At 39.6% G+C, this 13790-nt stretch overlaps 2 protein-coding genes across 2 annotated transcripts in view; one reads left to right on the top strand and one right to left on the bottom strand.

Moving 5' to 3' along the window:
• LOC138014096 (enoyl-CoA delta isomerase 1, mitochondrial-like) overlaps positions 1-13790 on the bottom strand; it is a 97249-nt gene that overhangs the window by 53732 nt on the left and 29727 nt on the right. The window lies entirely within an intron of this gene.
• Positions 1-13790, top strand: part of LOC138059756 (polycystin-1-like) — a 78617-nt gene that overhangs the window by 44227 nt on the left and 20600 nt on the right. Inside the window, 2 exon segments of the mRNA XM_068905364.1 lie at positions 10907-11047; positions 12446-12598. Of these exon segments, the coding sequence (XP_068761465.1) occupies positions 10907-11047; positions 12446-12598 (294 nt within the window).

The following is a 13790-nucleotide window of genomic DNA, read 5'->3' as shown; positions in this document are numbered from 1 at the left end:
TACTAACTTGCAAATGGGTGAGCTTGTATACAAACATCAAAATAACTTGCTTCCTGATATTTATGACTCCCTTTTCACAAAAATCAGAGAGGCCCATCGATATTGTATATGGCAAATTCAGTGTTAGATTTGGTGCAGCCGATAACTGGAATAAAGTACCTTAATGTATAAAAAATGCTTCCTCTCTCCAAAGAAATGAGCTTAAAGTTTATCTGCTTACATCCAAAGCCTGAGAATGGTTTCCTGTTTAGATGTAGTTGCACCGCGTCATTGTTTTGCTTTGTTTGGTTGGTTTTGTTTGCTCACTTTCTAACTCAAACCTACTAATTAAGGTACTTCCCTTGAAATTGTTCTACTATCAAACTTTTTTGGAAACTTGGCATAATTAACATTCACGATATGAACATTAAAAAAATGCAATAAAAAAATGGGGCCACCGTGCTTGTTTACGCGTCAGCAGGCTCTTAAAATGGGGTATTTTTACTGATTGGGCATTAAAAATTCGAATCACCTTCATACAGAATTAAGTCTTTGTTACTTCAAAGACACAAAATCTTATTTTAAAAATAAAGATTCTTTTATTCACATAAGCAGTATTGCTTCATTTACGCCGTTTTTGATTGCGTGGTTGTGGGAACAGTGCACTTTTTGGGACAGATCCGCGGTTAGCTTGAAGTCCTCGCCTTGGCTAAAACACACCCAGTACGGAACTGTTTTCCAAAAAAAATCATGTTCTACTATCAAACTTTTTTCTTCTTCAAATATGTTGTTTATTAGACTGCTCTTAGCAAAAACCTGAAAAAAAAATCGGCGGTCACCGTGCTCGCTTTAGAGAAAAAAGTATTTATTTCGCTATCGGGCTTAGTTTGAGGGAAATCTCTTGCGTTTTGTACGCGCACGTGCTCATGTGTGCGCGCTAATGACGCGAAAATCGTGCGCAGTAGGGATGCGCAATGCAATACTAAGCAATTACATTAAGCTGAAAAATGAACAAAAACAAGAACATCAATGGAAGTGAATAAGGAATGATTCAGGTACATTGTAATACAGTGTTTTTTCAAAATGGAGTTGATATTCAATGATGCGTCGTCGGATCGTCTTGATTCACAGTAAAGTAGCCCAGCAAGGTATTGTTCTAGAAGTTCTATAGGAATATCTACATAATGCTGGGACGACCCCGGTATTCTGTAAACTTGAACAACTGCCTTTGTGATGACTTGCATTGTCATCACCACCAAGAACAACAAACATTTGATGAGCTGTTTGCAACAAACACTCCAGCTGAGGGGGTATGTTAAATAACGAAGATGCACGTGCTAGAATATAGAAAACTCTGTCAAGGTGTGTTACTTGATATCCAATTCGATTTTTACTTTCATGAAAACGATCATTCAATCGATTCAAGACGAATTAAAGGCTGTGGCATACGTAGCTTTTCAAATAATCCATTTTCAATCGGGAGAGAGCAAATAATGGATAAATACATCATGTATAAATTCACGAAATCAAGTAACATGGCATGTAATGTGCATCGAATTATATTCCCCCATAGTGGGCGAGTCGAAACGATGAAACGCCACAACGCAACGATGAAACGCCGTGACGAAACGACGAAAATGAATACTTTGCCAATGAACAAGAAATCAGCTAAACGTTTTTCAGTTGGCTAAACTGGAGTTTTTAAGGAACAAATTCCTCAATAACCGCCGGGATTGAAAAAGAATTATTTACAGAAAGTTTACAAATTTAGCTGGGTAAACGCAATCCAAGTCAGTTGTGGTATTTTCGTTACTTTTAATAATGGAGACTGTGGTGGCAGAGTGTCAACTGAAGATATTACTGAGACATAGCATAATGATCAGAATAATGAATTCTTGGCTTCCACTCGCGTGATTAGACGGCCATGTTGATGTACAAAATGAAAGCAACGAGATGCTTCCGTGAAGCATACACTGGGTTGCCTGTGGTACGTGTTACAGAAAATCAGAAGGCACTGAATTGTGTGGTATTGAACTACAGCATTCCAGTCTCTGAAGAATAACAAATAAAACAGAAGCGAGAAACATTGGCTTCTGGGCTGACATGTTGATAATTTTCAAGTTCCCTCACAACTTCTTTTCACCAGCTTTGTAATACCAAAGTTCACTGAAGTAAATCCCTGTCCGGCAGGGTTAGTATCAGGATGGGAGACCAAAATAATAAACCGCTCACAAAACGGAAGAATCGGACGGAAAATACTATTAACGCTAACAAATGCGAACTCAGCAAGGTACAGATTTTGTTAGCTTGCTTTATGCAAAACAAGAACATCATTCTAAAAGCTTATTCTACGCAAAAAGTAGGTTCTGGAGGTAATTTTGAGAGTGGATATCAAGGTTACGCGGCAGACGGCAAATACGAACTCACGATTTAATTAACTTAACACACCAGAAAGACGCTAACCTCATTTTGACAAGAAAATGCTTTACTATTGCCATAAAAACTATCCAGTTACGCTCGCTTATCATAAAACGCGATGAATTCATAAAAGCCACCTTTTCCAGCGAACAATTTTTTGAAACAAACAACATATTTGCTATTAGAGGCAAAAACCACTTCTACTTCATTACGTGCGTGAAGAGAAGAAACTCCATCGTGTCAAATATGCGCAATATTGCAACAAACTAACTTTCAGGATCAAACCGTTTACATGAAGAACCTTTTCCTTGAATAATGAAGCACAAAATACACGTCAAGCTTTCTTTCAAATAATTCTTGGGGTCACATTTGCAATTATTTTTTTTACCTGAAGACTGTTCAGAGTTGATCACAGATCCACGTAAGGTGTTCGATTTGTTCTCTGTCTTTGTTGAACCCATAAGTTATCAGAGAATTTTCCATTTGGTTTCAGTGTTCTACATAACAGCACAATTGGTAAAATATTATTTGAGAAACACAGCTCACTTTGATTTCGGCTCGACGGGCTCTAGATTGTTGTCGAAGTCCATTATTCGTCGCTTTTAAGATTCCAGGTGTTTGTATTTCACCGCCTGCCTAGTTTATCCAACTGACTTTCCATTATTGAGCTCCATAAGGGTATATTTTGTTTAAGGATCCACTAAAACGCCATTCGCGTTACATGACTTTCGACGCCATTGCAGGTTAAGTTCATGATTCTACTGTGTCCACCAGAGAAATCTACGCATTTCCACTACCCTCTGGATCCTAAGAAAATATGCGTAGAAGGCTCTATGCACGAAGACACCACTTACCAGGGGAGTGACAGGCAAGACTTTTACCGACACGGAAAATAAAATAAAAAACGGAGAAATCTACCAATTTTCCGACTAGGATTGCCATACGGCAACCCAGTAAATATGGCTCGCGTTTTGCATGGTGATAGAGCCAAATTCCAAAGAGACTTCTTCGCTACTGTTCAGTACACCAACATGCTCCATGACGTCAGGTGCGAGTCAAGGATACCATTACCAGTTCAGTGACAAGGCAGAGTGGAAGATTCAAAAGTAGCACCTTCACGTACGGACTTTCACGTACGGACCTTCACGTACGGATACCATAATTTGCCATATATATATATACACATATATATATATATATATACAGCGTTTTGCAAAAATTTTGAACCCCCCAGAATATATATTGATATATATTTATATTTGCGTGCCCAGTTCATGTCAGGTGCAGTTGCCAAGTAGGTGTGAATCTCTCGTGTTAAGGGATATTTCACACTTTACAGACACACGTCAGAACTGTTTTTACAATTTTTTCATCACAAGCTGAGTGTATGTTTCGACATGTCTTTGAGTCAAGTTACAACAACTGCAAGGGTCATTCGCACTATTCCCATATACCTATAACAATCACGTCAGTTTTAGGCCCCCCAGTTATAAAGAAAACCATGCACTTTGTTGCAGCTACTAGTATTCAGCGCGTGGTGGGCGTGATAGGTTGTTAATTAAGGGTGATCATCTAGGGAATTAATTATAATTTTTCTCACCCTTTGTCTGACGTTATATAAATGGCCCACGTGGATGCAATGTTGTTGAGATTTGTTGTTGAGACACCGGGAAGAGATGCAGCAGGAAACAAGCACAGAAAAATTCAAAGTCCATCTTCGCATCTTGGACAAGAAAAAGAAATCTAAATTTGTGCATTTCGAGCTCACGGATATTCCCAAATTTACGTTTGCCGAGGAACTGAAGGAGTACTTGCTTCAAAAGTACTCGAATTTGATGCAACCAGCTGAAAATACATCTTTTCAAATCGGGTACTTCATTGAAGGCCGGGGAAACAAAAAATTTCACATAGTCGACGCCCGCACTTTACAGTCTGCGTATGACACGGAAGTGGATGGCCAAATAAACTTGTGGGTTGACCCACACGTTGAGATGTCTTCGTCAATGAAAAAAGAAAGCAATAAGAGGAAACGAGAGAAGCGTAAGTGCAGAATGAAACTCTTTTAACAATTCACTAACCTCTCATGTATCCATGTGCAATATCACGTTTATTAAACTTGTCGTTAAAATTTTTTTAAAGGCCTGACCTCTTCGAGTGAAGATGAAGGACACGACACGAGGATGAAGCTTCAGAAAACGAGCCAAAAAATCCAAAGTGGATGAAAAGTTCAGTGCTTTACAGAAAAAACATGCGGGAGGTTGGCCTCATTATAAACTTCGTGCATGGGCAAACATGCTGGTATAAATAGTTTACTCTCGTTCCCCAGTGAATTTGAATCAGAGAAGGCTTTTATCATGTAAACCATTAAATAAAGACTCGCGCAAAATGCTACTAGAGCTCACAGGGTTGTTTTAAACAGGCTGTTGGCGCACACCATTCTGAGGACGAACCTCCAAATGTACCCTCTTTTAGAGAGGACACCCCAGCACAGAAAAAAAAACTGACCAGGGAACATCTATAGCTGAGACCGTGGCAGCGGCAGTAGCCGCATCCATAACGGCTTTGGGATCCCGGAATCAGCAACTACAGCCTAGCACATCGTATGACGTTAGTGCAGAGAAACGTATTTTACGTTATCAAAAAAGAAAGAAACCAGGAATCGACATTTGAATAAGTCTGTTTTGCTTATTTTTTTTCAGGTTGAAAAACGGGGACAGCTGATAAACCAGCTTAAGGACTTAAAACAGCTACTCACTGACAACGTCCTCACTGAAGATGAATACCGCCAACAAAAGGAAAAAATCCTACGAGAAATGGACACTTAAAAGTTGTTAGGTTTTCTTTTTCTGTTAAAGGATCGAAGAATGTAAAATGTAACATCGAGTAAACGGTGATAAAGTAGCAACAAAAGAGTGCATGTTACAAAGAGGTGCATGTATATTAGGTTAGATGTACTCAGCATGCTGGAAGTAATTATTGCAATCCTGACTTGTCACATGATGGAAGCTTTCAACAATAAAGGCTTCTGGGTTATCAGTGGCTTGAAAAACAACGTCATTTCTTCTTATGTGGCCTTTTACTTTGCTGAAGAGTTCCTCTAGCGGATTGTAGTCAGGGCTGTAGGGTGGTAAATAAATCAGCAGTGCTCCGGTACCTTCAATAATATCCCTTACCCTTGGAACATGGTGAATAGCAGCATTATCTGAAAGCGATTACAAACAACTTTAACATTCCAAGTTGTGATAAACATGCACTTTCCGCAATTCGATGCCTTTTCCTTTCATACCTACCCATAACTACGATGGAGTTGAGGTTCATTCCATTAAAAGGCTGTAGCATAGGTACAAGGTCGTCTTGTAAAAACTGGATAAATTTGTCTCCATTCACACTTCCTCTCATTGTTGAGATACAACGGATGTCGCTTGAACCCATTACAGCTATTGTTGACACACGAGGAGCCCATGTCACGTATCTCTTGATGCAAGCGCGGGTTCCTTTTAACCCATATCCCCATCTCCTCACTAAACGTCTGTCCTGAATAATAATAATAATAATATAATAATAATAATAATAATAATAATAATAATAATAATAATAATAATAATAATAATAATAATAATAATAATAATAATATTATTATTGATCATCATAGTCATCCGAGTATCTCAACAGCAGCAACATTGGACACCATAAATCACAACATAAGAACTCACAAATCCGGTTTCGTCAAGAAATAGGAGCATCTCTGGGTCATATTGCGATATGCTTGCTCGGAACTCCTCTCTTAAAGTATCGCTTTGTTGTACAGCTACTTTGTAAAGCTAAAATTAGGAAAACATGCACTCGGAAGTTAGATTTGGGACTGGGTGTTAAACAACGGGATACTAGGTAAATAGATACTAAAAATATTTATACGACAACTAGTAACACCGACCTGCTTAAATGTGAAGCCAAACCTGTTGGATGTTGAATTTCCCATAGAGCTCTTCTAATGTCATAGAAGGGTCTTTTAGTGCTGCTTCTACCAATACAAATTGTTCGTGAACGTAAAGACTGGAGATATTAGGCCTTCCAACTTTAAAGCACTGCACATCACCCGTAAGTAAGAATTTTCTTAGAATTCGCTTCACTGTACTCTTATGCATATCCAACAGACGAGCTATCCGTCTGTTGCTAAAACGGCACTGATATTTGAGGCTGATTACACGCCAGCGCAAGTCCTTGCTATACATTGCAATTTGAAATTTAGTACAGTCACAGAGGGTTGACGACTAAACTTTCTTTTTCTTAATGCAGTCGTTAGATCTCGCAAATTTAATGCCAGAAATATCTGTTAGCATGAGAAATTCACACCTATCGGGCAAATCCATGCTTATTTCACAAGCGAAACAATTCTTGCGGAAAATTGCACCTGACATTAACTAGACATGCAAATATGCATATATATGAATTATATTCTGGGGGGTTCAAAATTTTTGCAAAACGCTGTATATATATATATATTTATTACCCAAGTTAGATTGAACAAGACGCTTTAGAAGCGTTTACTCGGAATATATGAGGCACAGAAATAGATTCATTTAGTTTGGAAGGTTTAGAGGATCTAAAAGCAAATTGGACTGAAGGACTGAATAGCCGATTTTGTTGCTGCATTGACAGAAGTTTTTTCAGGTCTAATTGTCGGTTTCGAAACGACTTGGGAAATTTTTCTGTAAGCATCGTTGTTTTCAGGGACGCTCGCATGGGTTCTGTGCGGAGCTTCTTATTCGATTGTCGAAGGCAGTATAAGAATCCAAGATTAATATTACTGCTAGGTTACGAATAAACAGCCGTTATTATCCTGTTTTTATGCCAGTGCAACAGGCTTTACATGGATATGGATACTCCCAGGGTCAACGGTTCAACTCAGGGGAATGTTGTTTGTTATAGATAGTTGCATTTCAAAAGATTTAATGAAGTGCGGTTGTCACGGTGAGTTTGGCAAATGGCTGTTTACCTTCTGTGAACGAGGGCTGATACAACATGAAAATAAGCAAAGGTTACATTCTTGTGGGGAGTGTAGTAACGGCCTTGAAGTGGGAACAGAGGAAGATTATTACTGGGTTGCCGAATGGCAATCCAGTCATAATTAATATGAGTTGTGTTTTTCCGTTATAATTTTGTTTTTTTCCGAGTCATGAAAATGGAAAAGTTGCGCAATAGGTCTTTCCTGTCACTCCCCTGCTAAGTATTGTCTTTGTGCGTAGAGTTTTCTGCGCTTATTTTTGGTACGTTTCAGAGGGTAGTAGAAATGCGTAGATTTTATCCGGTGGACACAGTAATTAACCTGCAATGGCGTAGAAGTCATTGTAACGCAAATGGAGTTTAAGTGGATCTTTAAACGAAATATACCCTTTTGGAGCTCTTATGGAACGTCAATTCGATAAAAAAAACACAAGCGGTAAATTATGAATATCTGGAATCATTAAAAGCTACGAATAAATTGTGGACTTCGACAACAATTGCATCTTTCGCCGTCGGATATCAAAGTAAGCTATATTTCTAATATTTTACTGATTGGGATGTTATGTACAATATTGAAACCAAATGGTAAATTCTCCAGTAACTTTTTCTCGGGGGATTTGGGTCTAACAAACTCAAATCGAACACCTTGAGTGGATGTCGAATCTCTGTTGTCTGGCTATTTATAATTTTATTTATTTGCACTCAACTCTGCACAGTCTTCAGGTAAAAAAACAAATTCTTGTTAGTCAAAAATGATTTGAAAGAAAGTTTGTTGGCCATTTTTTGCTTCATTATTCAAGGAAAAGATTCATCGAAAAGGGTTTTATCCTGAACTCCGGTGCGAAATTTATTTCGTTGCGTAGGGCACAGGTAACCCAGGCTCACTGTGTGCGTCACGTAGGTATTAAAATATAGAGAACATATGAGGCGAAGTTTAGGTCTGAAAATTTGCTAGAAAATGGTAATAAAAATCGATAAAACTTACCATGTGGTGAGCTGTTGTTGTCGTTAATACGTACACGAAGTTTCGGGGAAAATGGTCCCCGTTCACCTTCCTTCATAATATAGTGACAAGGTAGGAGACGGAAGCCAGCATCGGGACTCCGATCGACCCAAAACAAGCACGATTTTTTCCGCGAAAATCAAATCCAGTCGCTAAATAAACACGCCAGGTTCGTGGAATAGGAATTTCTCTAAACCATGAATCCACTGAAGCATCTCCAGGTAGCAACGCGGAGCCACCAGACTCCGTAAAACTTGTAAGTTAACCTGCTAAAATGGCGGCCAGAAAGCGTGGTACTCACGAAGGGCCCAATAGACCAATTCGGCTAACTCAATGTTGTACCCAATTCAAATCTCTCGGGGTTAAGATTCTTTATGTTTTGAATTTGCATGACAATGAAGCATTCACATTTAAATGATATGGAAATACTTGGAACAAAACGTTTTATTCCCAAAAGGTTTGAATTGGGTACAACATTGAGTTAGCCGAATCGGTCTATTCAAAATGGCACTGAACTCTGGACGCCTGGTGACGAGTATAATAAGTCTCCCTCGAGGGAGGGGAGTCCCAAATTGCTCAGTGAGTTTTGTTTTTAGCAATTTGGGACTCCCCTCCCTCGAGGGAGACTTATTATACTCGTCACCAGGCGTCCAGAGTTCAGTGCCATTTTGAATTGGGCACTTCGTGAGTACCACGCTTTCTGGCCGCCATTTTAGCAGGTTAACTTACAAGTTTTACGGAGTCTGGTGGCTCCGCGTTGCTACCTGGAGATGCTTCAGTGGATTCATGGTTTAGAGAAATTCCTATTCCACGAACCTGGCGTGTTTATTTAGCGACTGGATTTGATTTTCGCGGAAAAAATCGTGCTTGTTTTGGGTCGATCGGAGTCCCGATGCTGGCTTCCGTCTCCTACCTTGTCACTATATTATGAAGGAAGGTGAACGGGGACCATTTTCCCCGAAACTTCGTGTACGTATTAACGACAACAACAGCTCACCACATGGTAAGTTTTATCGATTTTTATTACCATTTTCTAGCAAATTTTCAGACCTAAACTTCGCCTCATATGTTCTCTTTATTTTTATACCTACGTGACGCACACAGTGAGCCTGGGTTACCTGTGCGTAGGGTTGTTGACACGGCGTATGCTGCTTGTTCGCACGCACGGAATGATATTGGAAGGTTTTTTTTGCCGCTAATAGCAAATATGTGTTTTGTTTCAATCGAATTTTTGGCTGAAAAAGGTTTTTTTGAGATTTTGGTGCCTTTGTGGATTCATCGTGTTGCGTAAATATGAACTAATTTGCATAGGTGGGTTGAGATGTTTGCATAACGATGGCAGGAATTCTTGCTGTTTAGTTATTCTCGTGTGTGTTGCTTGTTTGCAAGCACGGAATGAAAATGAAGGGTTTTTTTGCCTCTAATAGCAAATATGTTGTTTGTTTCAATAAAATTTTTGGCTGGAAAAGGTTTCTGTGATATTTTGCCACCTTTGTGGATAACTAATTTGCATGCGTGATTGATTTTACATCAGTTGCAGTGACTTACACTTCAGAAGAGACATCCTGTTGCTTTAATTTCGCGGATTTAAAAATCTTTATATTTTTCTTCGGAAAACTGTAGTAAGCCACCTTAACCAATGAAGTCCCCGCTTCCTAATTCTATTGTGCATTTTGCTGCACAGAAAACTAAATTTTATCCAGATTGAAGCTCGGAATATATTCCGAGTGATGAAACCAGGAGCCCATGAATAGGAGCGAACAACTCCCATTCTCAGCATATGTCACGGCATTCTTACAGATCGACTACCTTTTCCGCAAAAAAATCGAAGGTAGTTCCGGTTCGGTGGCCCTATGACGTCGAGTTAGTTACTTTTAATTGGTCAAAGGGCTCTTGAAGGAGTCTCATTTGCGGGAAATTCAAACTAAGAATAAATCGGTCTGTGAAAACGCTGTGACAGGAATATATTGCTGTTGTTTGCTCCTCGTCATGGACTCCTGATGTTACTGCGTTTAAAGGGAGAGTATCACGGTATTGCTCACGTTCTAGCCGTAACAAATGTCATCATGAGCCAATCGGAAGCAACAATATAATTCGTGCGGGAAATGTACACGTACGTGTAAAAATTTCTGGATTATTAAACAATCACTAATGAGCCAAGGGCGGTCGACTTCGCGGATGACTGAGCGAGAAATTTTCACGCGTACGCGTAAATTTCTCCCACGGATTATAACGTCGCTTTCGATTGGCTTATAACCGGTGACATTCGCTGCGGCAAGAACATGCGCAATACCGCAATACTCTCTCTTTAATTGAGATTAATCCGCTTTTACTTTCCTGGGAGCAAAGAACTGGACCAAGCGGACAGCCCGCAAAGTCAGGGAGCGACTACCCTTACCATTTTTGCAGTTAGGCCAACTAACTCTTAACTCTCTCTCTCTCTCTCTCTCTCGTGTTTTTATCACCTTTACTAAAAATAATTTTTCGTGTATTCATTCGTAGATCAAGGAAAAATGTTTGGACGCCTTATTGGGGAAACACACGGGAGTGTCGGAAGATATGGATTTAAAGGATCTGGCGCAAGTGTTTACCGCTGTAGCAGCAGTTACTAATAAGACAGAAGACAACACTCCAACGATGAACGTAAGTAGATCGATGAAAATGAGGGCTTGGAGCAAGAAATTGACAAAGAGCCAATCAAGGCATAAACTGAGGGTTTAAGTTCAGGCCTGTGAACAATTTTAATTGTACATAGGTGCATGATGGTGATGATGATCTTGAATTAGTGCAAGAGTCTATGCGTAAATTAGCCGTTAAGAGATCGTTGACGAACTGACAGATAGTTTTGACAACATGTGGAGAAACGTTGGCGAAAGTTGATATTAATGAGGGATTTTTTCAGGGTAGTTAGTTGTATTGTAATTTGCACTATAACCATTCTCGCAAATATTATGGAAGGTGGTAAGACCTGGCTAGACTTTGGGCAAAGGAAAGTAGATTAACACCACCTTTTCATGGATGACTTAAAGAACTACTATGACCAAAAACAACCAATTTTTCTTTTTGTGTGGATTTTAAAATTATGTTAAAATGGAACTACACGTACGATGAAAAAAAAAAATCACACTTCGATAGAATTTGCGTTGAATGCTCAACAGGCGAATTTTTTTATGTAATTTCAAGAGGAAGACTGTTTATTTTAGCTCCACTTTTTTCATTTAACATACCGCCATTACTTGGTGCGACTTTCAGCGATCTGGATCGTGGAGAAAGTGACCTCATTTACTCACTACATTAAAAATGAAGTGTTTGAATGCGGCTAATTAGTATGCAGCATGAGAGTTTTTGGTTTTCAGGTTGTCAAATTCGTGTCAGTTCTGCCTACTAATTATGCCGCATTCACAAACTGCATTTTTAAGAAGTCATATTCTCCTCGATCCAGCTCTCCGAGTGCTTATCTGTCAGAACCACAACAGCTTATGGGGGACCGTTAAATGAAAAAATTCCCGTCAAAATAGTTTTTCTCTTGAACTGATTGCATAAAATGTCGCATTTCGATAATGCAGCTCAAGAACTTTCGAAATGTGAAGGAAAATGAGAAGTGATTTTTGATCGTAGTAGCACTTTGACTAAACAATAAGTGACCCAAGTTGTAAGCTTTGATTTACAAAGACGCTTGTTTATTTTTACTGGAAATGAATTTTCCTATTAAATGGCCCGCCATTATTAACTTTAAAAGACTCTCTAGTTTGAGAATGCAACGCATGTGTACTCGTCTGAATTAATATGCAACACGGGAATTTCGAGCGTTCAGACTTATAAACTAGTGTTTTGTATTTATAATAAGTTGCATTTACACGCTGAAATTTTAAGCTAGATTGCTTTACACCGTACAGCTGACACAATGTGTATTTTTTAGCGAGAAGAAAGATAGTAGTAGGGCGCCCCAGATTGGGGATTTCTATCTCTGAATACTGTTCCAAGAGATTCGACCTTTAAACAATAGCTGGCGCATTTATTTCCATTTCTTTTGTCCAACAGAAAATACTTTCTGATTCCTCGAAGAGCGGCAGTGACGCGATTTTAAAGCAAGCTAAGAGAGGAGAGGCCTCCAGCGAACAAATAGAGGAATGTGCAAAAATTTTAGTTGGTACTACAGACAATGTCCTTCGTGCAATAAACACTTCTAGAGAGGTACGTTTATAGATTATGATGGCATCGGGAGAAGGGTGCCGTAAAAACGTTTTAAAAGATAGTCTCAGTTAATGGAATAAATTTAACAGTTAACGATAGCAACTCGGCTTTGTTAGAAACTAAACTGACCTATTACAACAAAAGGCGATCATCGAAACAGCCGTACGCAATGCATGTAGCTTGCACTAAGTATGCGCTGAAAAACGCGTCTTTAAGAAGTAATTAAGTAATTAAGTTCGCTTATGCCTCTGATTGAATGAAACTGTAAAGCGCAATTTGAGCTCAAAAGAGCTAGAACTCATATTGTCCGTACTCAAGCACGCGAAAACAAACAAGAAATGCTAGTATCCTGGAAAGAAGAAATGGGATCATGTATTCCTTGAAGGGAAGTGTTCTACTTTCTTGGTAGCTTGCGTTAATTACGTAAGTAGTAGTAGGAGTAGCCTGCGTGGCAAGCGTTAAAAAGGGAGGAAAAGAGAGAGACGGAGAGTGCCATTCTCGTCCCCATCGCCCTTTTCGTTTCTCTTAGTCGGCGGGGCCTTGGTACGAGAAAACGAAGGGCTTCGTTTTCTCGTGCCAAGGCCCCGCCAACTAAGAGAAACGAAAATGGCGATGGGGACGAGAATGGGAGAGTGCGAGAGACGAAATGGAGAGGGACTGGGGAGAAACGATCCAGAGCTCTCCCCAGTCCCCCCATTTCGGCACTCGCCTTACCCCCAACTTTCCTTCCCCTTTAAGCGCATGTAACTTAGGACCAGAATCACTATTTCGAGGTCTTTATCGCAAAGAGTGGTTTGGGCGGGCAAGTTAGCTAATTCAGACAAACTCCATAAGAGAGAAGTGAACCTTGCAGTTGTTTGGACAATTTAAGCAATTGTCTCTCCATGAGACGCAATGACAGTGAAGATGGGAACACATGATCCCGACAAATTGGGTCGTGTCGTACATCATTAAAAGGGCTTCAGGATTGGCCAAAAGAATAATAGAAGGACAAAGACAACAGTGGATTTGGCACAGAAAACAATAGGAAGTACGACACTATACAGCCAATGAAATAGAGTGTTCAACAAGAGGTACGACCCTACCCAACAAATTGACCTGCTCGTGCTCCTAACTGATTGACCGATTACATGGCGAGTTTCAGCTCGGGCTGAAATCTCGCTCCGCGCACCGGGCTGAGACATTGTTCCAA

Source organism: Montipora capricornis, chromosome 8, assembly GCF_036669925.1.
Source record: "Montipora capricornis isolate CH-2021 chromosome 8, ASM3666992v2, whole genome shotgun sequence".
Classification (NCBI taxonomy): domain Eukaryota; kingdom Metazoa; phylum Cnidaria; class Anthozoa; order Scleractinia; family Acroporidae; genus Montipora; species Montipora capricornis.
Note: the sequence above shows the minus strand (reverse complement) of the source record. Positions and strands in the feature narration are given on the sequence as shown.